The sequence below is a fragment of the Nipponia nippon genome, unplaced genomic scaffold, assembly GCF_047370975.1.
Source record: "Nipponia nippon isolate SJK-2023a ecotype South Korea unplaced genomic scaffold, ASM4737097v1 scaffold_4, whole genome shotgun sequence".
Taxonomy (NCBI): Eukaryota; Metazoa; Chordata; class Aves; order Pelecaniformes; family Threskiornithidae; genus Nipponia; species Nipponia nippon.
In genome coordinates this window covers 59,397,261-59,423,415 of record NW_028262358.1, presented here as the reverse complement: position 1 = coordinate 59,423,415, position 26,155 = coordinate 59,397,261, and the positions used below count along the sequence as shown (strand labels likewise).

Below are 26,155 nucleotides of genomic sequence, written 5' to 3'. Positions count from 1 at the left end.
TAGGTAGGGGAACTGACAGCCCTGCTGGCAAACGCAGCCGACAGCAGCGAACGTGAAGCACGCGCGTTTGCAGAAAGGTTGCTGGCATTCACCGGGGGAAGTTTTCCTGCCAGCGTGACCACAGCAGGCTTTGCAAAGGCACTGTCGAGCCATTTCGGAACGCCGGCTCCCTTTTGGGAACTGGCTAGCGTATTTCTTAGGAAAATTAGCAACCTGTCCTTCCACCTTCAAGCCCAGGCAGGATAAGCAAAAAAAAAAAAAAAAAAAAAAACCAACCAAAACCCAACCCAAAACATAATTCCCTGGTTCATCTGTGCTGACAGAGCCTCCTGGATCCCATCCTTATGCAATTAACCCAGTTTAACTATGCATAAGAAAATACATGTGTAAGTTATGAAAATGGTACAGTTCAGACATTTGCTAGAAGGAAAAGAAAACCAAGATACCATATAAAGATATAAAACTTTATTATGAACATATTTAACAATGATTATGCACATGAAGTCTTCCAAGAAACTCAATACCCGGCTTTTGTTTGAATTATTAGTTTTCCTTCATATTCCATATTAGCATGAATTTTTCTGACATAAATAGATAATTTGCTGTCGTTAACACAATTTCTAGACACATAGAATATTTAACACATGTCCTCATGCACACTTTCTCAAAGCAGCATTTAATTACAGCTTCTTATTCAACAGCGCATTTATCTTACACATTTTTATACCATTTTGGTACACAATTCTTCCCTATTTTCATTTTACATATTTACAAACTTCTAAAAAAAAAAAAAAGTGTTACGGTAATGCAAAGGTTATTACTGGCATAAGCAAAAGGAAATGGGGGAAAAATCAGGCGACTACGGATATACAAAGCTGTCTTTTGGCTCAGAGAAAGAACGGATCAAGGCCTTTCCCAGCCGGACCCATCCTCCCATTTTCCCGTGGTATTAGAGCCAGGGCTCTGTTGCAGCAGCTGTTCCTTCCCGCTCTTAAGCCTTATGCTTCCTGTTCTTTGCCAGTCCTAGGAAAGGTCCCAACCAATTCCAACACCGACTGTATTTTTAAAGCAAATACTACAGAAAATGGTTGCCATGAACGGCTCACACACAGTGATTACCGATTTCTTGAAAGCCCCTCTTGGATCATTGTGTACATGGAAGTCTTGCAATTGTTTAATAGACGGCATCTCCTTTAGAGCAGGAACACGGCGTGCTGTGGGGCCTTTTTGCATACTTTTCTCATTTTGTACAGTTCCACTAGTGATGGAAATATTTATAGACTTTAGCAGGAACGAAAGGAAAGCCAGGCTAGTTTCTTACCCGGATCTCTTCTGTTTCACCCGCAGGTTACAATACTTTACTCAGAGGTGAATTTATGCCACCTACTCCCAAGCTGTTTATAATCCAGGTTGTAATATTTCTCAAATGCTGTCTCTGCTTTCCAATTGTGGAAATAAGAGGAGTGAAATTGAGATTTCTTGCTAGCAAAACTATTTCCTCATCTGCTTCACTGCTTTTGCCTTTTTACCGTATATTGAATTTGATGCGACAGTGCTTCAACCAAGCTTACCAGTGCACTCTAGCACTTCTGAAATACAAAACTATTTTGCATGGCAAACATCGCTTAAATATAATCTCTAAAAATTAACGAGGAAACTATTTTTGTAGTAAGATACTTATTTTAAGTACACATTTCCTATTCTTAGCTTTCCTATTTCTGCTTTGAATGTAGTGATGTAGAAAAGTTAATGCAAATGAAACGGCAAGTGAAATGGGCTGAGAACAGATTAGAAAGAAATCATCATCTCAAACGTAGATTAAAAATATTTTCTTTGGTTAACAAAATCCCAAAGCATGACACTGTATTTCAGGGTTAACTGTAACAACCAGTTCAGACTGTGATAAGAAATATTAGTATACTTTGCACATTGGTCAAATCAAACATCTCTTCAGAACAATTTAGAACAGAATTATACAATATCAGAGCCAAAAAGATCTGAATATGTAAGGATCACGTAAATATCAATTTTTGAAGCCCCGATTCCCGTACCCACTGTTACTCCAATAGCAGTCAAAAGGATTTGGGGTATGCAAAGGATGCCTAGTTGGCTCCCAAGTCTGACTCTGCAAATTCAAACAGCTGTAAGCCTCAAGAGAGAGACATCTGGGGAATGGTAAAAATGAGAACGGGCTCTCCTCTTTTAGGATACCAAGATCATCTCCCATACTTGTTAAAACAAAGTCTACAAGGAAGTGCTGAAGGTACAGCTTACTACAGTTCACTGAAAAAAAACCCAAACCACCACTACCTTGAAATCCTTCTTCAATGTTTTCCTATATGCTCTTCTAAACTGACACCAATTAATTAAGAAATTAAAGGAAAAAAACCTTCCACTCTCCCCCAGCAGTTTACTTGCTTTAGCCTTACAATAGTGCTTTGGCTTCTACCAAATAAATGATCCCTGGTACAGAAAGTGTTACATTTCAAATGCCCTTAAAAAAATTCACATAGTTTTAGAAAATTTCCTCTCTCACACACACGGAGTATCTTACCACACTTGTCTGTAGCAGAGCACTGATTTAATCTGAGCTGTTCTGTGGCAGCAAGGATGCAACCACATGAAGGATTTCCTTTGGTCCTCGCTAAGCAAATTGCTGCCCTGTGAAGTCTCCCCTTCGTGATCCTGAACAGCTACCAGGAGGTTATTGCAACGGAAACGGCCTAGAACAGTTGTTGCATCAAAGCAGAACAAATCTACTTTTTCCCCAGTATGATTCAGCAAGCCTAGCAGGACTTCATTGCACTCTTCTGCTTAAACTAGTTCAATGATGAGCACAATTCCCTAGGGTAAGCCAGCGCCATTTTCTGTCTCGTACATTAACAGTGCTTTTGAGAGTCTTTTCTACAGCAGCAGGGCAGAGAAATGTATTTACAAGTGTAAATCACAGTTATGAATCCATGAAAAACAGATACTTTCAGACAGGTCAAGTACCCGAAAACAGAAGTAGTTAGAAACAAACAGCATCCACTTAAATAAAGAACTGAACAATGGTGTAGAAGAAAACCAACTTAAATAGAGAAGCAGCAGCATTGTACTAGGAACACTTCATTCCCACGTAACTCCGTTCCAGCACAGACTGGAATACAGATAATCACGCAATGTTCTAGTAAAACTTTCGATCAGTACAGGTGCCGACTGTGGTATGACAAAGAAGTTGAACTATGCACAGAACATGCTCAGAATGTAACTCTCATGCACGTTCAATACATGAGCAACCACGATTGTTCCTAGGATGTAGATTAACTATCTGTTAATACAACTTAAGGAAAAATTCTGGTGTAGAAAAAGCCTCTAAAAATGAAATGTTTGGAAATTTGAAATTGTAATTGTCTATGAAACTTTCATTCTTTTTTCTCTGTAAGTGTAGCAATCTCCTCCAGCATACAAAAGAAGCCAGAAAGACGAGTACTGTCTTCCTTGGAAGATCTGTTGCTGCCTAAATATTTCCATTTGAAAGGGCTGTTTAAAAAAACAACACAAACCCAAAACAAAACACTTCTGTTGTGGCAGTAAAGCATGTTATGAAACATATATTATACAAATAATTTTGCACCACTGAGGCTATTTTGGCTAACTAGAACTTGACTATTTGCACATATCTCGCGCTTACAAATCTGGTAACCTCATTTAAATGAATTAAAAAAATGGTCTTAAGTCTATATCACTTCTTCAAAGGAAGAATGGAAAGCTTGTGTTTCCTTGCATTTAAAAAAAGAGAGAGAGAGAAGACTGTAAAACACTTCATTCCCTGCCTCCAGCTCAAAAGACTAAGGTAGAAAATTGAAAGGGAAATGAGGCACTTCGTACAGCAGTGGAGCTAACAAATGCAACAGATGAATGACAGTATGCTGTACGTAATCCTCAAAAAAAAAAACAAAAACAAAAACAAAAAACCAAGCAGCAAGGAAGCAATTTTAAAATCAGCATATAATCAATGACGCTTCTAAATGGAAATAGACTTAAAGATTTTAGTCCACAGACATCCTGCTATCAGGTATTTTATATGATACGTAAACATTTTGGTTTCTTAAGTTTTCACCACAACCTTTTCAAGCATTCTTTTTTCAGTTGTAACTTTGTAAACAGGAACAGAAGCAGGATGTCCTTTCTGGGAGTTGGTGTTCAGATGACAGCAGGCTGTAAGGAAGCCAAGGAGGTCATCCATCTAGGAAAACTTCAAAATTGGTTTAATTCCAGCCGAACAAGTCTGCCTACATCAAAATCAATCACTGTCCGATTCCTCTTTATACTTGGCTCTAATAGCTTGGCCATTCTGAAGTGGCATTTCTTCATAGTCACTCCTGTGAAACAGATACTTGTTAAAAATTCTGAACACGGTGCTCAGACAGAAGTCCAAAATAAACAGGAAAGTTCTAAACTACATGGAGGCATCAAATTGTTTTAATGGCTAAGAAGCTGGTATCTGTTGTTTTCCTTCCTTGTTGGGGATGTGAGAAATAGATACGACTTCTCTCCAGAGGATGGTGCATAATAAGAGGTACTCCAGTAACTGCAAGCCACTCTTCACAAGGATTCGTATAGAAGCAAGCTGGCACTAGCACTACTCCTCTAACTAAACAGAGGCGAGCTATCAGAAAATGCATATAGCTAGTCTAGCCCAAACTTGTTCCGCTTACTGCAGTATTAATCCCATCCTCACTGTTCCAGCCACTTCTGTGTCTTTGGTAAGAGGTGAAAACATCAAGGGCAGATAATGAGTTTGTTCAGTGTCTAGCACAGAGACACTTGATGAGGATGGGGTTTAAGTGCTACTGTCATCCTCGTATTACATAAACACACAAGTTTTGCTAGATTTGATGATTCTTATTGCAGTAAGCGATGGACACTTCAGAAGAGCCATTCTCCTTCCCTGAAGCATTTACATACGAACTGCCTCTTTGCTAACTCCACCGGACTCCTGCAATCCTTCCAGGTTTAAAAGAAAGCGCTTTCCTTTCACATCTCATGCTGCCTTCGCTCCATGACCTGCCAGCACCCTAATACTTACTTACCTGTTTGTATCAGTGCCTTGGCAATCCCTTTTAGAAACCAAAAAAAAAAAGAAAAAAGAAAATAGCACACGTTCTCATTGCATTTCTGTTTCAGAATAAGGCTATGTTTCTCTTCTTTAGGCAGAACACTTTCACTAACAACCTACAAAGCCTTCACTTATTTAATGAATATGGAAAAGAACATGACAAAAATAACATACCAAAAGTAACTCTCCATAGGTATTTTATAATCTTACCCATAAATCACATCATCATCTGAATCATTCAGCATAGAAAAAGCAGGATTGTCTTTCAACTGTGATTCTGGAAAATACAAATAAGGGTTAATTTAGCGCATTAAATATAGAAATGTGGCTGTACTTCTAATCCAACACCGAAGCAACAGACTCGACAAGTTCCAAGGCAGTCACAACTACAATTCAACAAAACTATATCCAAAAAGGAGTTCTCTCCTTTAAATTCTTCACCCTTCAGCCACAACATCATGGTATTCTTAAGAGTTAAGGAGATGACATAACTATCTCGTCTCATTTTTCGATAGATATTCTCCATGTTGTATAAGCAGATTTCCTCCCTTGTGCAGTTTCCTATGTCATATTATTTCAACCTGCACATAAGAGTAATTAAGTCAGACTTCATTATTCTTAATCATTATTCAAAAGTTCATATATATTTAAAAAGCACAGACTTCATTAACTTCTTGGTTATTTCTAAGCTACAGATATAACCAGACCAAAGTTGTAATCCCTTGCATGCAAGTCAATGATTAGCCAATTATTTTTCATGCTCATAACAGATGAAGGAAGGACTTGTACCTTTATGGTGAGATGAAAGGAAGTACATCCTTTCCATTAGCTATTTATGACAATTGCCTCTACTTTGTTTTAAGGCCTTAATTTCTTGCATGATCTGTGCTGCTTAGCTGCAGTTCATAATTATATGCAAGTAAAATTCAATCCAGCAATTTGCTATAAACGTCTTTTTCCTGGCAGCTTTTTGTTTTCTGCATTCTATAAACTAATACTTCTTGCAACCCAACAGCAAGTTTTTAACTTTATCCTCACCCAGCTATTTCTCTTGTCTTTCTTAATGGAAAAATTGAGGTTTTCTGTAACAGTTGCATCTATATCTACTCTAAAAAGTTTAGAGAAAGGACCAGCTCCACTATTTAGTACCTTCCCCCTGCATACCTCTCGGCATGCAAGATGTGATGGGACAGGGTGCTAGATAACCTCATCTAGGCTCCCTTTCCCATGAAAGGGAAAGGACCAGATGATCTTTCCAGGTCCCTTCCAACCTGGGCTGTTCCATGGTTCTATTTTTTAAACTCAATGCTTAAAGCGGAGAATGTACTCAGTATAAATATTTATTTTACAGAATCTTTATCTGTTAGAGAGGGATAATGCTTTATAATCATCATGTGAGTCTGATTACATCCTCTGCGCAGGAATGCAAAAACAGAAGTGACACCGATAAAGTGCTTTTATCTCCCTTTACATGGGCTCTGTGCAGCCCTCTCCCCACAGCAAGTTCCCCAAAATTCCTTCCATGTTAGAGATCAGCTTCACTCCTACTTTTCCAACAGCGCATTCCCTATTTCAGAGTCCAGTTTGCCAGCATGCCAATATATTAACCTTATTGTTAGAACAAAGTACAAAGGAAGTATTGTTGCTCCTTAAGGATTGTCTGTGAGTCAGTGCAAAAGTTAATGCATTATATGCAAACATCATATTGGCTATAAGCTTGATCTAAGTACATAAGAATTCAAGTCTAGCCAATCAGTTATATACATTTTATACCTTCCTTCATATTTCCAATACTAATTTGCTCAGGAGCAGTGCAGATTCTGCTTATGTTAACTCAAGGCAAATTGAAACAGTAATGAGACAACAAAAATATAAAGATATTACACAGCATCTGCTAATATGCCAGCTCTTGTCATCTAAGTTTGCCAGACAATTGCTTACACTTACCATATAGTGCATTCTTTGAGGGGGAATACACGAAGGCTAATGTGTAGAGATAAAAGTTCAATAAACCATAAAATGATAAGAATTCTGCTGGTACTAAGTGTCAAGGATATTGCTCAATATAGCTCCATACATATTAACTTTGGAAACAAGACCCAAACCATACGTAAGCTGTTTCAATGGAAAGAACGTTTACCTTAAAGTTTGAGAGCATGAATGGCTAAACAAAACTGCATGTTTTAAATTCAATGACAACTAATATACTCAAGCTATTTCAAGGTAAAGCTCCCACTGAAGACAAAGCTTTAACACAAGTAACATTTGCTGAGATAAGGTCTACTCCTGAGTGGTGGAGTGCATGGTAAATTGAATAGTTCTGCCTTGAATGCTAAAAGAAAGCTGAGTAAGGGGGGTGTTCAGGTGGGGTGGTTTTGTTTTGTTTATTTTTAAAAAAGTGCTTCCTTGGCACAGTGATTGAGAAGGAAGGAGAAAGGACTATCTGTAGATAGAACTCTGAAGATAGCTTCTTGCCATCGTTTTGGGAAAATACTAAATGCTTTACATATCGTCTTCTACTAGCTCCCAACATATATCTAAGCTTATCAGTAACCAGAGCAGTTGCAATCACACAGGCACTTTCAGAAAGCAGAATGAACTAGGATCTCATGGTTCAGGTCCAGAAATACAGTTTGCAATCCTGTTGCCAACAGACATCAGAAATAGTCTCTCTCAAGTCACTTAAGTTCTCTGCTGTGACCCCTTCCACATGTAGACTGGGACCAATACACAAACGCATTTTCAGTGGCTTCTAACCTCTTAGTTTCTCAGATATTTTGGCACGCCCCATGCCAACAGATAGGTATACAGCAAACTGAATTCAGGCAGCAAATACAGCCAAATTTGTCACAGTAACTTGGTAAAGTTACTTGAATGCATGCATATCTAGGCCTTCATTCCTTTTGAAGAGTATCAAATGCAGTTGTGATTTATGTGACGTAAACAAATTAGACTGAAACTGTCTCAGCTCATAATCTTTACAAAGAGCCATTACAAAATGCTGACATGAAACCTCGATCACAATGGACTGAACTTCAAAAGCCCACGTACAAGTCAAAGGTCTCAGTCCTTAGGTACATCATTTTTAGGTACCACCTCCTGCATGAAAACAGATTAACATTCCTAGTTGAGCAGTATCACAACACAAGGATATAATTCTGATAATGAGTCGACAGCTCAGCAACAAAGTTGTCCTGTAGAACTTGTGCTCCAAAGCGTAGGTAGAGTATAACAATGCTGTGGAAAAAAGTTAAAGCATATAGGTGTACTGTGTCTTTAAACCACAAAATTTAAATAGTAGCTTGATAGAAAAGTATATGAGAAAATAATTATGTTAACATACTGACCACTTATTTTAAGACACATTTGCTTTCATAGTTCTAAGTTAAGAACGATTCTTTGGTGATTAAAAGTCAGCAGTCAACTGAGTAAAGCAGAAAAAATCCCCCATGGTCTATTTCCCTCAGATTTCACCCACTACAGACAATCCAAAAGTCAACAGTAATTTGAAATAACTGCTTGGAGTGGGGGAGACAGCTATTAACAATAATCTAAAAAAATTAATTCTAAACTTCTGCTTTGACTAAGTGAAGCTTACAAAGCTCCAAAAGAGGTGAACAGTGCACTGCAGACCACTGAGCAGTACAGAAAACATCTTTGCTAGTGAACCTCTAAATCTTGCAGTGTATTGCTGTGGTAACAGAAATAATATAAAGTTAGCTCTAAAAGCCTCAAAGGGGTTAAAAAAATTAAGAAATGCTTGCCATAACAATCATATCAAAAGACATTCCTCAGTTTCATTGACAGTTTTATTATCAACAAAATGTATTCAAAGTCCTGAAAAAAAGGTTATAAAAGTTACAGTACTGAGAAATGTACTTTGAAAAGCCTTACCTAATGACAAGCACTACAAAGGTTAATGCAGTCAAGAATTTTAACCTGAGATCTGAAAAAGATTGAGAAAAGTTGTTATTAGCGAATTTGCACCTACGTCTAGGAGAAGCAAGCCTGTTTGGGGAAGAATCAAAAGAAATATTCCTTACCAACATAAGGCATGTTATGAAGTTCTGAGCATGCCCTCACTATCAGGAACAAAAGGTAGAGAATGTATGTGGTTGCCACCACAAGGAAGAAGATTTTCATTCCCTATAAGAAGAGCATTAGATTTTATTATTTAATGAGATTTGGTCTATTCCTTCTTCCCTCAGTAGAAATCATTACTTCCCAAAGCACAACATAGAATGGTCCATTTATTCAGGGAAAGCAGGTTCATGAAAGGAGGTACAAAACGAGGATGGCTATACATCAAGGTAGGTTTTTGGAGAATGTAAAGAGGGGATGTTTAATAGAAGTCATCATTTTGTTCACTGAGTTCACAGTGAGCTGAATCTCAATGATTTTCTAAAAACACAGCCCCTGAGAACAATGCAAGGACCCATATAAATCTGATCTTCCTTTACAACAAGAAAAGTCTGAAATTTAGTAGGACAGAGGATCTTGGCAGGAGTAAAGATGTACAAAACTGACTTAAGAGGCTTAAAAAAAATTTCTTTCAATCCCAACAGTCAGGAGTCTGTGACTAAACTTGTGGTGTTGAGTCTCCAGATTTGCAAGACAATTTACTCTTCTCATTGGGATGGAGCTCTATATGGCCTATGCATGATCTAAAGCAAAATTAAAAGTACCCTAGTCAGAATAAAACCATCTGACCAGCATTTGCTATTTTCTAAATTGTGTTACAGATTTTAATAGAAGAACAAACCCCACCTCCTTGTATTGCCTAACTCCACCTGACAATTTAATAGCAAGAAAACATTTCTGACTTACCTGGAAATTACCTGTGTCAACCCTGTATTGATATGTAGGATCACGTACTTCATTAACACTAGAAAAGATTCAAAATGAAAAAGTGGTACTTAGACCATTACAAAAAACAAGGTCAGAAAGCCGTACTGACCAAGAAACCCACTAACAAAGAAAAGGTTTAAAGTTACTATACAGAGTTTATAACTAAAAGTTTTGGCTGTATAAATTGGTCCAATGCCATTGATTCCAATGGAGTCATGACAATTTATTTACATGACATGACATCCTCCTTCTTCCCAAACCAAATTTTCAAGGAATACGGAGGATTTCAGTTGTGAGCATGTCTAATCTCCCCACTTATTTTTTAGAAAATGCATAAACTTGTAAATTCCTACAAGCCTTCAGGATTTAGTGTTTAAATTTTATCCTTGGTGATGATAATTATACTTAAGAAATAACAGTGGTATAAGCCCTTCCCTCATAGCAATTCTGCTGATAGGGCATTGCATTTCCTGCAACTGCACTGCTTTCAACAATGTACAACAGCATGGAGAAGGTTAGAAGGTATCTTCCTTCTGAGAAATAAAATAAGAGGCAAACACTTGAGACTAAAACAATTTAGAAACTACAAACGTACCAAAACTGAGAAAGTTTCTGGGTGGGGAATAGTGATGCCTTTATGTTAACACAACAAATGGGGAAAAAAAAAAAAAAAGAGAGAAACACTAAACCAAACAAAAGAACTCAGTTTTGATTTGAGAGAGCATAGCTTGGCCAAGCAGCGTCAATACCAATTGTGCAGGTTTAATAGTTGAGAAAGTTTGGTCAAACTGTGTAATAGCTAACTACAGAGAAACTGTTGCTTCAAATACTAAAAGCTAATTGGGACATAGCACTAGAAGGAGTATTGTACGGAGCCATAACATATTGACAAAGTAGTGATTTCTAGATCTCACTCTGATTTATAAAATTATGTACTACTAGATTGTCCATGGGGAGTTCTGTTTTCAAACTAGTCACAATTTGCAAAACAGAAAGATGTAAGAATTTGAACTCCATTCTTATATCACAGTCAGAGCATTAAGAAACAGATACCACTAATTATAAACAATCTTCTCATCCTTGAACACTCTCATCTTGTTACTTTTGCACTAAATTTTAAATTACTTACGTTTGCCATATTCCCAGTGTAACAGAAGCCAGCCACAACAGTCCAACAATAAAGAATTTGGGCAGATAGAAAGTTAAGCACTTCCTTTCCCCCTGTTGAGAAAACAATAGTGTGGTGAAGGAGTGAACCCACATTTGAGATTTCATTCATTCTTGACAGAATAAATTAGCTATTGTCTTTGTTTCATTCAACATGAACTAGATCAAGATACTTGTCTTCTGTATTTTTAACCTGCACAGGTGATTACAGAAGACAGAAAACTGTATTAACATTTGTGTTAATAAGATGCAGTAGATTTGGAGCATCCTATTTATAAGGTCCCACATATTTCACTGATACTGCACCTATAGGAATATGCTCCAGAATAAATATTTATCTTATGCAGTATTTTAAAGTGCTTTAAAAACCAATCAACCACCATATACAACAACAAAACCCTTCAAGCAAGAACAAAGCATAATGGCATCATAATTCTGAAGACACTCTTGCAATAGTTTAGACTGGACTGTCCCATCTATCTCATTTAGGCATGGTAGCCTCAAGACAGTCTACTCTGCCCCAAATCTTTTTAACTCCAAAGCTTCATGTGTCACATTGTACTTTAAGAATAAAATAAATGTCTCTTTTAAAAATTTGATTTCATTTTTGTCACCTTTTGAGAGAACTGAAAAAACAAGTACTGTCTTCTCAGTAACTAGTAGATAATGTTGCACCCTTACCTGTACTCTTATACCATGGTAGACGCAAAGCCAGAACAACAACAGTGCACACAGAAACAGTGACTGGAATAGATCATCCAGCATTCCGGGAAACCAGCTGTTCACCAGAAAAGAAAGGGGGAAAAATGGATCTGTAACAAAATAAGAAAAAAAAAGTTAAACAGAGGGGAAAAAGCACAGTCTCTTCCATTATTAAAAGTAAAGCCGAATGTGTCTTCAGAGGAACAAAAAATCCTAGATTTTTCAAATTACACCAGTAAATTAAATTGAAGTTTGCTGTATCTTAAAGTAATTTACAAAAAAAATGGTGCCTCCAGCAGCAATCCTCTGTGCTGTAGAAATAATCTGAAACGGTTGCCAACATGTCTAGAAGATTTCAGGTTTTATTAGACTTGCTACTAAATCACTGTTCTTGGTGATGACCTAAAAATCATCATAGAATGACAGAAAGGCAAATATTCTTTTGGTACTGCTAGAGAGTGCTAGAATTCGATGTGGTTTACTGAACCAAAAGTAGCCTCCATTTTTAACTAATGTGTGAGTATCTGAAGAATGAAGAAGACGTAGCAGACAAACACAGAAATTGCATTTACGTGTTGCTATATGAAAGGTTCAGTATGGTTCCAGCCACCTGTTCCAATCAGAGCTTTAAACAGATAGAGTTGACCTTCATGTGACTGAAAAGAATGAAATCCAGCTACTCATTATGCCCTTGAATTTGATAAACTTAAAAAGGGTTGTTTGTTTTGTTTTGTTTTTTTTAAATTAGTTTTCTGAAGCCTTATAAACAGCTGCTTGTAAATTCAAGGCCAAATTCCATTTTGCCTTCTCTCTCATGCGCACGGTCTTTCCCCCCCCCCCCCCTTTTTTTTTTTTTTTCAGAAGAAGCTCTTCTAAAAATTCCAGGATACAAGTACCATTGTAAAGTAGCAGGAGGGGAAGGAGGATGGACATCCATTTCTGCTCAATACCCCAGTCTCTCATGGAGAATTTCCGCAGGGAATGTGCAAACAGGCACTACAAAACAACAAAATTTTGTAAGGAAGGAATACAGCCTTAATGGTTTTACCAGAGTAAAGAGAGAACACAGCGTATTGCAAAGGTTGCTTCAGGAGGTCTTTGCCACTGAGAACATTGTAAAACAGGAGCCACATCTCCTAGCTTCTACTTCTGCTTCAAGTTTGCTGGCTTACCCCAATACAAATTACTTAATCTGTCAAGCAAACTGAGAACGAACCCAGCTAGTACCACGCAAATCAACAACGTATGAAAAAATGTTGCCTAATTACTGGTCACACACTACCAACAACTTCCGCTTAAACTCATTTTTTAAAAAAAACACGTCCCATATCACATTCACAGTTACCTGCTGAGTGACATCATCTGTGTGAGTAAAATGCTATGCAAGTGTTCTGTGCTTTAGTCTCTGAAAATTCTGCATTTTAGATTTTATGCTGGGTTTTTTTCCAAACACTTCTTTTCCAAGGCCCAAACCAGGTTGGAGGGGAGAGATAATCTAAACCATAGCATAATTTAGGTTGTAAGGGACCTCTGGAGGTCATCTGGTCCATCCTCACACTCAAGGCAGTGACAACTTCAAAGTTAGATCAAGGTCATATTCAACTGAGTTTTGCTCATTTTCAGAGACAGAAAGCCCATGCTCTGGGCATATTCCAATGTCTGAGCCTACCTGCACTGCAAAAAAATATTTTTTCTAGCATCTAATCACAATTTCCTTTCTTTAAGGAAATTTCTTTCTGTTCAATTCAAAATCAGAGTTCAGAAAAACAAGTTTTCCCATTTATCCTATTTTCTTAATGTCCCTTCAATACCACTTGTAAAAACATAAAAGCAGCAACTACTTAAGTATTTTTGAAACATTTTTTACACCCATTCAGTGATATCTCAGCTCTGCTGCCTGGGGTTAAGTTACTAAACACAACACTACAGAGCAGTGTTATCAACTGCCTACATAACATATTCCAGAAAAACTGAAACAAAATCTTACCGTGACCATAAAAGTAAGAACTACAAAGACAAATCGGAACCATATTTCCACTTGTGAAAAAGTTGGATTGTAGGTCTTCCACTACAAGAAAACAGAAGAAAAATCACCCAATGAACAATGTTTTGACAGGGTACATACGACATCGATAATTAGCACTTTCTGCAGATACTGAAAAGTTCTCTGGCTTTTCAAAATGTAAAGCTATAACCGAATTCCACCACGTCACCATGAAAGACAAATATAAAGTCATACCCATAGGGTTATCTGATGAAAGGATAGCCAAAGCAGCCTAATATCCTTGCTTCTCTTTTACCCTGCCACTTTATAACATACTCAGTGTGCTGTCATATGTTAAAGCACTTCTCAGGACAAAAAGGATATTCTTCGTTGATTTCAATGGCAATTTCATTCAAAGTTTGAATGCCAATAATTGAGTAAATCCAGTATGTTCTTCCTTATTACCAAGTTCAGATGCATACATTGATTATGAAGAGGCTGATAAGGTACAGGCATGCTTCCTGTAATGGGTTTGTTTTCTTAAAACTTATTCTCTTGTTTCAGAAGTGGAAAAAAGAAAATCAAGCAAGGGAAGAATAAATGAGCTAACCAGAAATAAAGAATCTTTTTCATAGGTTAAGGAGGAAAAGCTCCTTCTTCTCCTCTAATTATTAGAAGGGCACAAAAATTAATTATAACATGTCAGTTTGCATAAACTCTGCTCTGTTGACAATTTCTCTCACAGCTGGTATGCTTCTCTTTTTGAAGCCACTTTTGAAATGTAAACTCCCTGGTACAACATATGCTCTGCCTATCTGAACAAGAAGCTTTACCTCTCAATGGATTAAATCTGTCAACCTCTCTCTTGTCTTTTTAAACCGTAAATATAGAATGAAATTTATATGTAGAGAATCCCATTATACAAGAGGAAATCTATGATTTCAAGTAAGATCACCATAAACTATTGTAATAATTAAATAAATTGACAATTCTAGTTGCTGTGGGAAAGCAGGGCTTTGGGTTTGTGTTTTTTGGTTTTGCACACAAGTCTGCCTTAAAGGCAGCCTGCAAAGCAAGAAAATAAACTGTACAACTATAAATGCTCCAGCACTTTGTCCTGTTTGAAATCTGGAACTAAGCAAAGGGGTTTTGAGTTTGGTTTGGTTTTTTTTTTTTCCCTTTGGAGCTTATTTTTAATGATGTGCTTTATGCACTAGAATATTACAAATAATAATATTCAGGAAGTTCACTTAGTATATAAAAAACACTTCGGCTTTACAGTAAGATTTTTGCTTGTTACCTACTCTGACATACCAAATTTGCATACAGGTAGAATATACCATAGTAACCTATATTATAAATTTGGTTTAGATCCATTTTCTCCCAATGCAAATGCTTCTAAATTTCTTTCTGGAGCCAATCAGCACACACTGATGATGTAACTGTTTTATAAGCAATCTTTAGCATTATGAACTGGGCTAGTTGTTTCACTAGGGATTATTTTAGTGAATTATTTTATTAGGCTGCTTATTTTAGCTGAATAAACATTTTTCTCTTCTTCATAAGCACAGTAAAAAAAAAATCTTAATTTTTCTTTGAGTTTGTTGAATCTTTCTAGCCCACACTTTTGTAAAGTCTGGAAAAATCTTGCTAATTCACCTACTGGAAAGACTGAAAAAGATACCATGCATTAGAGAGGCAACATCTCTACAAGCAAATGCAGAAAACTGGATGTTCTAGTCTAGCTTGCCTACTGTTAAAAATATCTCACAGGAATTAGACTAAATTTATCTGTTCCAGAAGACAGCATTAACAGTTCTGAAACAAAAATCTTTCCCTATAGAGTTAAAAAAAAATGGTCTAGACCCTTATTAACAGCAAATGCTACAATAGTTCTGACATTAGTAGTGACAGAAAAATTAATTATGATGCATTTTATGTTTATCTTCAAAAATGATATAACTTTTTTATTACAGTTAAAGCAGACTCCTACAGCATTAGTAATTAAAGAGATTTCTTTTGCTAGTATAAAACTTTATACTTACTGTGAAAGTAATATTCTGGATGGTGTATGTTAACTTATTTAGATCTTCAAAGCTAACAAATATGTTGTACTGAGTGTAGTTCAGGTAGCCAAGGTGAGCAACAATGATTTCATTGCATTTCTGTGAACACATACAGTGAAGAACAGTATGTAAAAGCCTTCCATTTATTCCAGAATATGCACTGTTAATATAGGTTGGAGAATTTGTTTCTAAATGGTCAGATATTGATATTTATTCTATGCCTTACCAATCTTGATCAGTCAGAATAAAACTCAAACAAGACCCACAGATGAAGAATTTCTTGAAAGATACCAGACAAAGCAGAAGAAACTGATAAAGTCAGTCAGCAGGATCAAAGGTTCAACCAATAAACAAGGCTAGCTTTTCACTTAAGCTGGTGATAGCAACTGCTTGCAGCACCAGGAAGGATCTGAATAACTGTCAGTTGAGCTGTATGTCATCAGATTGTGAGACGGCGCTATCTTGTACTATCATTTCTAAAAGTTAACAGGAGGAAAGAGAAAACCCAAGCATATTGCTCTCTTGGCCGTGTGTAATTAAATCTAATGGAACACTGTTCATTAACTTCTGCAGAATTCATATATATGTGTGTGTATATATATATATATAAACATTTGATTTACCCATTATGCTTATCACAAAAAACTTCAGCTATGCCCTTCCTAAAGCATTTGCATCTGGAGAAGCCGTTTTGGATGTCTCTAACCTTAAAAATTTCAGTGGAAATTATACTAGAAACTCAAAACCTTAAACATTTCTTCAGAGGTGGAAAGAAATTTGGCTTTTTCAGAACACAGATGCCAGCTGATTTCAACCAGACTCTCTGCTAGGTGTTGGAGAAGAATTCTTCTCTCCTGTCAAGCCCTATATCCAATCTTCTACAATATTCCTTTCTTCAGTACTGCTAAATCTGCGTAGGTGACTAAGCAGCACACACTGCTTCGCTGGCAGAGAGCTACTCTAGCAAGAAAGAGTGATCTTTAAGGGGTAATACACACAAGGCATAGAAGGAAACAGAAAAAGATGGATAGGTAGGTATCTTGCTCAGTGCTACTAGCTAGGTTGCAATTCTAAATAAAACTATACTCCAGAGTCTTTCCTGAGACGTGCTTAACAGATATATTCTTCTCATTTGCAATGTAATGTACCATGCACACAAATAGATTTAAAGAAAATGTACTGTATCAGAGTTTTGTTTAAGCAGGCACATACTTGTGCACAACTGAGTAACCTTGTCCGATTGCGTACTTGGTTATTAACATATGGTGTGCTTCCATCCTTCACCACTCCAAGTACTTTGATTGTCATAGTAACATTCTTTTTGAGGGATACTGTAATTAAAAGAAAAAACATTAAGGTATTTCTACATGCAGAAATGAAATCTCAAATAGAGTTCCAAATATAGTTTAAAACACATATGATACCCAAAGATTACTCAAAGTTATTCAGTTATACTTTACTGGAGTAAGGGTCCAGTATATTAATTAAAAAAAAAAAAAAAATCACAAAACTTTTTATTTACATACTTAGGCAGTAAGTGACAAATGCCCTGTACTGAATCTTGACAGTTTAACAATTACTAATACAGTATTTCTCCCATATTTACGGGGAAGTTTTCTTGAAAAATTAATATCATTACAATCTACACATCTAATTCCCCCCAAAATGAAGGAAGAGAGACAGATTCTCTAGATACTACTGCTTTCACAGAAATAACAAACAACTTATCCCATATACCTGTTGCTTCCAGTTCTCAAGATCAGTCCTGTCCATGTCTTTACTGGGGGCAGAGGGGGGAGGGGGAGAAACTGCATCAAAGGAAAAACCCACCAACCATAGCCAGACAGCAACAGGATCATGTATGTGACAGATGAAATTAAAGATACAATATACAGGTTGGTATAGCAGTTTCAGTTAAGATTCTCACCATCATGCTGGTCCAACTCAACTATGCAGGTCAGCCACAGCTGCTGATTGTAAGTAGACAGTGGTGGTGAACTTAAATTAAATGGCTTCAGCTGTAAAAAACCCCACAAGGTTAGCACCAGCCATTATTCTGTTACATGACGTATCTGTAGTTACAATGATGAAAGGCATGTTGATTATGTTTGTGACAATATTTTTGGGAATAGATTTAATATGTGCTACTCTGTGAACAGTAGGATAAGCAGCTCAAATGTAAGTATCCCAGAGAAGTAGCTTAAACAGCACACGTATTTTGCACAGCATTGAAGTAAGGAAAGGTATGACTACTCACAGCACATAAAAGCAGCATCAATAAAACAAAAAAGTTCAGATATGAAAAACAAAATCTTGAGACCTAGCCTGAAAAAAAAAAGTCATTTCTAGCACTTTACATCAAAAGTCAGGTTTGTGACCCCTCATCTGCTACACAGTTTTAAACCTGTTCAACTATAATTATGAAAACAACAACTGTTTTTCCACTAGGTTTTCTAAAAATCCCACATTCATTTGAAAAGCATGGAAAATATCATTAACAGATAAAACCTACATGCAGGAAAGACTTCTCTTATTTGATATAAAAATATGCTTTTTAAAAATAAAAAATCCACCCATAATACAGTACCAATCCAAACATATATAGGTGATTAATAGACCAAAAAAAGAAAGTGCATTTAAAGAAAATTTACTTTAAAAAAAAATCAAAACAACAAAACCTTTTCATCACTTTCACAAAAATTACTTTAGATATTAGGTTGACAGTGAAGAGCTAGACAGAAATAAAAATGCAAGAACTGAGAACCTAAATATGAAAGCTTTCAAGAAAGTGAATGTGAAGGTTCATGTTAGGAAGCCAGATCCCATGCCTTGGTCACGTGACAGCGAACAGTTAACAAGAAAAAGAAATATTCCTTCCCAGCTGACAGAAAGGAAGATCACAAGAGGGATATCCTTAGTTGCCACCAAGAGCATTGCTTTTCAGTTTATGTTCTCAATTTTTATTTCTGGAACCCCTACAAGAACCTCCAACGCGAACTCACCAGGGAATCCTATCAATCAACACTGAAGTGTTACTTTAGCAGAAATTACTGTGCAGAAACATCATAGAATTTTTTACTTCACCTGCTCACAAAAGTAAGAGACTAGAAATTGCTGCTGGGCCACTCATGACGTAACACAGTGGTAGTACAATACTGCACGTTCAATTTCAAACTGGAAAGCACCACGTGGCCACAAAGTTTTCCAGTAAAAATCTAAATACTTAAAATAATTGGGGGGAAGGAGTGGAATGTTTAACATTACGGACATCAAATAAAGCCATTCATGTTATCCAACAATATTTATTAACTCTTACCTTTAGGCTGTTATTTAAGTCGGTTCTTGCTACAGAAGTTTCAATTACATTAGGACCTACACAATATATAAGAAGGAAGAAAGAAAACAATATTGAAGTATGTGCATTACTGATAAATAAAGACATAAATATAAGATTTCAAAAGACTGTACGAAATACCTCCCTGCAAAGCAGGTAAATAGTATCCTACTTTTCAGATGTTTAAGCTGAAGGGTAAATCACTTAGACATTTCAATATCATTAATAAACTTGGCCTGAATGTTCCTTTAAGCCTCTCTCCCATAGTATTTCTAGGCATGATTAAATAGGAAGTAAATTATAAATCAAGGACCACATGTCAGAAGCCCTGCATGTGTACTCTAAACCACTGCAACAAACCACGTGGTATTTTTCCCAAGCTAAGCTGTACACTGCACTCATGAAAGTACTCAGCTACAGAAAAAGCTAGCTAAGCACCAGTGGCACTGTTGTTAACAGCAACTTGAAGCTCAACAAGGGCTGCAAAAACCACCTGAAAAAACAGCATATTTAATTGCACTGTAAAGTTTCTATAGCCAAACTGCTACCATTACCTGATTTACACAGAGCATAGCATCCATAATGCATTGCACTCAAGGCTCAGGTACCAGTGCAAACACATCCCATTGTATTGGAGTGCGTGATGCTAATGCCTTTTTATGTAAGCGTAGTATACTTGTTGTGCAATCACAATAACAGTACTTTATGGCTAGTGCTGGATCTTCATCGGAGTCGTCTGTTCAAGCCAAGATACTCACGTGTTTGTTTAGGAACAGTTCTCAGTCTACTCAGATTGGGTCCCTCTTTTTCTATAGGAATCTGGGGCTCTAATAGATTATGCATATCATCACATAAATGAACATAATTGCGTAAAAGTTCTATAAACAATTTCTCCTAAAACAGAAAATCCATTTAATCAATGGAGTTTCATGCCCAATTGTAGTGGGAGATGTTCAGCTCGCTACCAGACTTTTCATGCAACCATTCCTCCAATCATTCTGGATACAGACACACACACTTAACATGTACTGATCGACCGCATCCCTTCACTCACACCCTACCTCTAGTTCTGTATGCAGTAAATGGGAAGCCATAAAATCATAATTTATGTTAGAAGAGACCTCCAGAGGCCATCTAGTCCACCCTCTTGTTTAATTAGATCAGGGTGCTCAGGGCCATGTCCAGTCAAGTCTTGAACACCTCCAAGGACAGAGGCTCCCACAACCTCCCTGAGCAACCTGTTACAGTATTTAACCACCCTTATGGTGAGAAAAAAATTCCTAATATCTAACTAGAATTTCTTGTGTTCCGGCTTGTGTCTGTTGCCTCTCACCCTATCCCCATGCACCTCTGAGAAGAGTCTAGCCCCATCTTCTGTGTATCCTCTGATAAGGTAGCTGTAGTCAGCAGTACGGTTTCCCCTTAGCCTTCTTAGGTATGCAAGAACACGTGGTACTGGAGAGAAGATGAATACATGCATGTATGTACATATGCAAAAGTACATATTCATGCCTGCGTATGTACATATACAAAAGGACTAAACCAGAAAAACGAAAGGGAAGAGTAGGAAAAGGTCTGTATCTATATACCAGGGTGTGAACAAACACACAGGAGATGTATAGCAGGTAGGGACATAGGCAGGACATATATGTGAGTATTTGGGTCACTCCAGCGGCTTCCCAGTCACAGTAAGACTTCTCTGTCCAAATGGTCTCTCCCTTTACGTATTCAGTCTAGCAATTTAATGTGATTTATTAATCCTCAAAACACGCTGTTTCAGCCACAAACTTAATATTAAAAAAAATACGCAAGTAAAGCAGTTTTTCACAAAGACCATGGACTTCAAAGTTACTACAGAGAAACAATGGAAAAGAAGGAAGTTTATAAATGAGCAACATGGGATCATTCTGTGCAAAGAAGTATTCTAGGTTAGCTGTCATGACAGCTCTAAACATGTAGCATTGCTTGGGTTTCTATAACCACTCTAATTACAATATTAACCATCTTACAGACTTTAAATGGAAAAATGAAGAATTTCACCCATCACACTCAAAGCTTCATATTAGAATTACAGTTCAGCTTCACTAACAGCCACTATAAAGTCAGTTCTGCATCACTGAACTTTTCAGTTCTCAAGTACATATAAACGGGGCAGATTTTTGGAAGGCATTTTTGTTTTGAAAAGCATAATTCAATTTCAGTAAGTGCTCACAGTTGATAAGTCATCATATTTCAGTAATTAAGTCTTAACAAAAACAAATGAAGGAGCCATTTTTAAAAGGGTTTGTTTTTTTTTTTTTACCAGAAGATATGAACCAATATCGGAGCAGAGAGATCATAGTTCCAGTTTTTAAGAACAGCAACCAAAAAAATTATGAGGTTCTACTGCTATAACTGCAACTCCTCTAGCAAGCAATACATTAAAGCTTCTTAACTGATCAAAACGATGCTGTGGTCATATTATTAAAAAACGGTGACTAAATTACATTGTTATTGTTTGTCTTTTAGTCTTGCTCAGTTAACAGAATCACATCTGAAAGCAAAGAACCACCCTGAGGTGGTGAATAGGAAAACTGCACAGGTACAGAAAATGAGCTCTGCACCTTGGATTTTCCTTGCACTTGTCTCACCCCAAAGATAACACAGACCCATTGGGAAAAGGGAAAGAAAGTGAGTATAACTTGGGGAAAAAAAACAAGTCTGCATCTGTCTCGGGTTACAAGAACTGAAGAGCAACAGCCACCTCAGATTGAACTGTCTTGTTTTCTCAGATGAGAATCAAGACTTCTGCTAGGCTTCCCAAACTGCAGATAGAGATGTTGAGTATGGGCAATGGCATATTCAAGTAGCACAGAAAATATGGATGTATCTCCCACTTTTTCATTTACTTAGTGGGTTTGGTGAGTTTTGCCCAGACTGCACCCTTTAATGAGCAAGCACTCTATTGTTAGTGCCCCTCCCTCTATTCATAGGAAGCAAGGAGCTGTGAACAAAAGCCGCAAAAAACATCACAGTAAGTGTCCAGTGGGTCTCCTCCCAAGGTAAACAGCATTCTTTTAAAAATAATTAAGTTATAATAATGAACTGTGTTCATGCTTTGTCCACAAACCTATCCAGCAAACCAATGTTACAAGGACAAGAATCCCACAGCCATGCCAGTTCCTGAAGGGGATCACAGGTGAGTCCTGGGACCCCAGCAGGGTACAAACAAGCAAGTGTTGCTTACAGCAGCCAAGGCCCCTGGCCCAAAGGCAACCACATCATCAGATCGCTCTGCGCACAGATGCAATGCAACACACCAACACAGCTCTCTTTCAGGTTCTGCTACCAGATTAAGAACGAAATGCTCAGTTTTCTCTTCCAGGAGCACTGCTTTTTGCCTAGTCTCACGTAAAACAACTTTCGTGCGTTTCTTGCAACTGGGCAGCATAAATACAGAACTACAAACATGGTTCAGTTTTTAAGCCAAATGACACTAAATTAAGTAATTTCAGTTTTTTTCCCTTTATCATGCATATACAATGCATTTTTGTAAATGTATTTCTATGGTATTTTAGTGGCCAAATAATGCCCTTCAGCATCCTTAGGCAAGTCATGGGAATATCAGTGGTTAACCTTTATGAACTGAAAGTCTGTTTGGACCCTAGGCTGCTACAATAAATCAAACAGCAGGAAAGAAGGTTTTATTTCACAGACAAATTTTATTATTTAATGCTATTATGAAGCATTATTGTACTGCCTACGAGCACAGATGGGCACAAAAAGCCCAAACAGCTGCCTCCAATTAACCCTGCCTTCTTTCCAAGGCAGGCACGAGCGGATGAGTCCCAGGCCTGGGCAGCCCATCTCATTCTAAAAGAAGTGAAGGACAGGGCAGAGTAGAGACAATCCTACAGACAGGTCAAGAGGTGTCAGACGTTGGCACAGGAGAACATGCTGGCTGATGTGGAAATGAGCAGGAAAGTGTGGGGAGGCGGTAACATCCTTAAATAATTCTTACGGGGGGGGTGGGTTGCTTAATAAGTACAAGTCCCTCCCTTTCCCTCTCCCTGTCTGTCACTTCTGTGTTGACAAAGCTATCCTGACAGCAGAGTATTAGCTTACTAACACTGCAGTGATAGCACACTGACTTCTTTTTCAAGTACATTTTAGACCTGGAAAATCTCTCTGGCGTGAAATACAGAGGGCTCCCACGCTTTCCATCTGCCTCATGACACTCTGCATCTTTGTTGACCAGACTTCTACAAATCTCTCTGATCTCCAGGATAAGTATCCAGGCACTAAGTGCTTAGCCTCACAGATCACATCATGACTCCCACAAAGGTCTTTGAAACCAGAGACCTAAGCTCATATATGTTCGACAACAGAAGTTCCTATTTTTACATTACTAAAACATTTTATATTTCTGTGGCATTTATCACTCAAACTTTTAGAAGGCTTTACAAACAGTTATCAATTTCCTCACAGGAAATCAAGTATTAGCACCACCATTTAAAAGATTGAAATACAATGAAGAAAATTAATGTAGCAGCCTGCTGAAAAATTATGTTACAATGAAGCTGGTTTTGTTTTACTCTGCTGAAGCTCCCCTGCAAAGCAGTTGCAAATACCAAATCTGTGTAGGTAGTACTCCTATAAAAAAATGAGATGAAAGAAACACTTCTCCTTCCCTGTCAAAAGTAATGTTTCCTCAGACATCTCAGGGGCAGTAAGCTCATTAGTATTTAAATACAGGTTTAGACAACACATACAGAACTGTAACCTTTTAAAAAGACAACATCCTTACCTGCTATTCCTATGAAGACTGTCAAACCAAAACAAAGAAAGAATACTACAAAGACCAGAACAAAATGCCGTTTGGACAGTGTATATAATCGCATCGGTGCCAGCCTACAGGAAGCAAAAGAAAGCACAGAATTAGCTGTCGGTCATATTTCTAAAAGGCGGGGGGGGGGGGGGGGGGACACGACAGACCCCATTCTTTCCTCCACAAAGAAAATTAAACCAAACATGTACATTAATGCTGCTTTATAGAGCAAGGATAACTACTAGGAATTATTAGACATATGTATGTGCATGCACATCTATGCCCCAAAATGTATGAATTTTGCCCATTCTTTTTATGCTAGGGTTTTCTATTGTCCTAAGACTTGAGCGAGAGAAAGCATTTCTTAGTGGGAGAAAAAGTTACATTTTTTTAGTTCATACGTTAATAAGTTAAACATCCAAGATACCATGTCTCCTGCAATGACAGTTTAACCTAAAGGGACTGACGTCACTAACAACTCAGTTACCTGCACAGGATCTTGTTGAGTTTTCTACACCCTATATATATATACTTCATCCCTGCAGGATCACGCCTAGCAAGGAGTAAGGCAGAACTCCAGATCAGCTAGATGTGCATGCTCAGGCTCTGCATTCTTGTCTGAGCTCCACCAAAGCTTGGGAAATAGAAACCTGAACTTAAGTTTATTATTAGGCACTTAAATACAAATACACATAAAAGCAATGACATCTCTTCCACGGCTGGTTGGTGGTTATCATTAGGTTAAAGACAAAACAGAGGAAAAAAGTACTGAAAGGACCAATTGCATTCTCCTGGAAACAGGTAAATTCCAGTTCTGTTAGCTTAAGGGAGAGACGATCAAAGAATAATCCTACATAATGTATACTTCCTTTATCTTCATTTTTGTTAAATGCATAGTTCAAAAAGGACAAATCCACCATGTTTCAAAATACAGCCAACATTTTGTTTTGAGTTATCCCAGAACTGCCACCATATAGTTGATTTTCTACTGCTGTTCCAGGAGGTATGATCATAGAAAGCTGTACAGTTTCTAGGGGAAAGCTGTAGGATTGGGGGCAGGGCGGTGGTGGTGTTTTCCGATAAAGTTGTAAGAGCATCATGGAAAAAAATGAAAGCATAAGACTTCAATGACAGCGCTCCCTTTCAGCTTGGAATTAAACTTCTTTTCACCAGCTGAATTGTGCTCTTGCTGGTTCACCACAGGAATGAAGAAATGCAGAAAATGTGGTGGAATCCTTCCCATAAGCCCAGCCTGAATTCTGGGACCAGGTACCCCAGGCCTGCATGCCTAGGAGCCCTTTATTTCCGCCCCCCACCCCCGCCTTGCTTTTGCAAGGCAAACAATTTGCTTTAAACTAGCAAAAGGATTTAATAATAACCTCTGTTTTCTTCAAGAATCACTGCATTCTCTCCAAACGAGGCACTACAAAAATAATTACATCATTCCTTTACTGTAAAGTTTCTAAGATCCAAATCTTAGTTTAACTCACAAAGGAGGTGAGGAAGGGAGGAAAAACCCACAGAAGGAATGAGAACTGCAAGCAAGTAACTGTAAATGTTACAAGTTTGCACAAACTGGCTGTACAGGGCTCTGGGCATAGCACCTGCAAACACAGCGTCACTTGCCTTGCCACCCACCATTACGCAGAGCAAAAACCCTGCACCAGCCTAAGAAGTCCGAACGGCTGACTGTACAGGCAAAAAAGGTAAATCGCACATGAAATTATCACAATCGTGAACGGGAACAGATCAGGTCTCTGTCACAGAGATCATCACGCGGAAGTCCCACAGACAAATATGATTTTAAGTTGACTTTGAAAAATGCCAATTAATAGAGGCATTTCAAACCAGGACGTGTCTGCACAACTTTTGCAGGGATATAACTACAGTATTTTCCTTAAATCAATGTCTTAACACCTCAGCCTTCATGCACTTAAACCACTTTAGAGCTATTACACCTGTGCTAGCACTAAAATAACTAACTAAATAAGGTGCATTTTCCTATCTGTTCCAAGGGCTCCTTCAGTTCCACAGATGACCTGGTATTCCCTGTCTGCCTAAGAACACCATGCATGGGATATTATCTCGAGATACCAAAATACTAATCTTAACAAGAAAATCCTTGATATAGAAAAATGGTACATAA

General features: G+C 37.6%; 1 protein-coding gene across 3 annotated transcripts in view; it reads right to left on the bottom strand.

The window, feature by feature from the left end:
• Positions 1–450: 450 nt before the first annotated feature.
• TMEM181 (transmembrane protein 181) overlaps positions 451–26,155 on the bottom strand; it is a 39,666-nt gene continuing 13,961 nt past the window's right edge. For all 3 annotated transcript variants that reach the window (XM_087776889.1, XM_087776887.1, XM_087776888.1), the window contains exons 2-17: positions 23,989–24,092; positions 19,185–19,240; positions 17,796–17,886; positions 17,081–17,199; positions 15,848–15,967; positions 13,806–13,886; positions 12,715–12,814; positions 11,798–11,928; positions 11,079–11,170; positions 9,929–9,986; positions 9,145–9,247; positions 8,996–9,047; positions 8,256–8,338; positions 7,049–7,138; positions 5,312–5,378; positions 451–4,364 (exon numbers count right to left, since the gene is read on the bottom strand). In XM_087776889.1, coding sequence (XP_087633015.1) covers positions 4,286–4,364; positions 5,312–5,378; positions 7,049–7,138; positions 8,256–8,338; positions 8,996–9,047; positions 9,145–9,247; positions 9,929–9,986; positions 11,079–11,170; positions 11,798–11,928; positions 12,715–12,814; positions 13,806–13,886; positions 15,848–15,967; positions 17,081–17,199; positions 17,796–17,886; positions 19,185–19,240; positions 23,989–24,082 — 1,416 coding nt within the window. In that variant the 5' untranslated portion in view covers positions 24,083–24,092 and the 3' untranslated portion in view covers positions 451–4,285. The remainder of the gene's footprint in view (positions 4,365–5,311; positions 5,379–7,048; positions 7,139–8,255; positions 8,339–8,995; positions 9,048–9,144; positions 9,248–9,928; positions 9,987–11,078; positions 11,171–11,797; positions 11,929–12,714; positions 12,815–13,805; positions 13,887–15,847; positions 15,968–17,080; positions 17,200–17,795; positions 17,887–19,184; positions 19,241–23,988; positions 24,093–26,155) is intronic.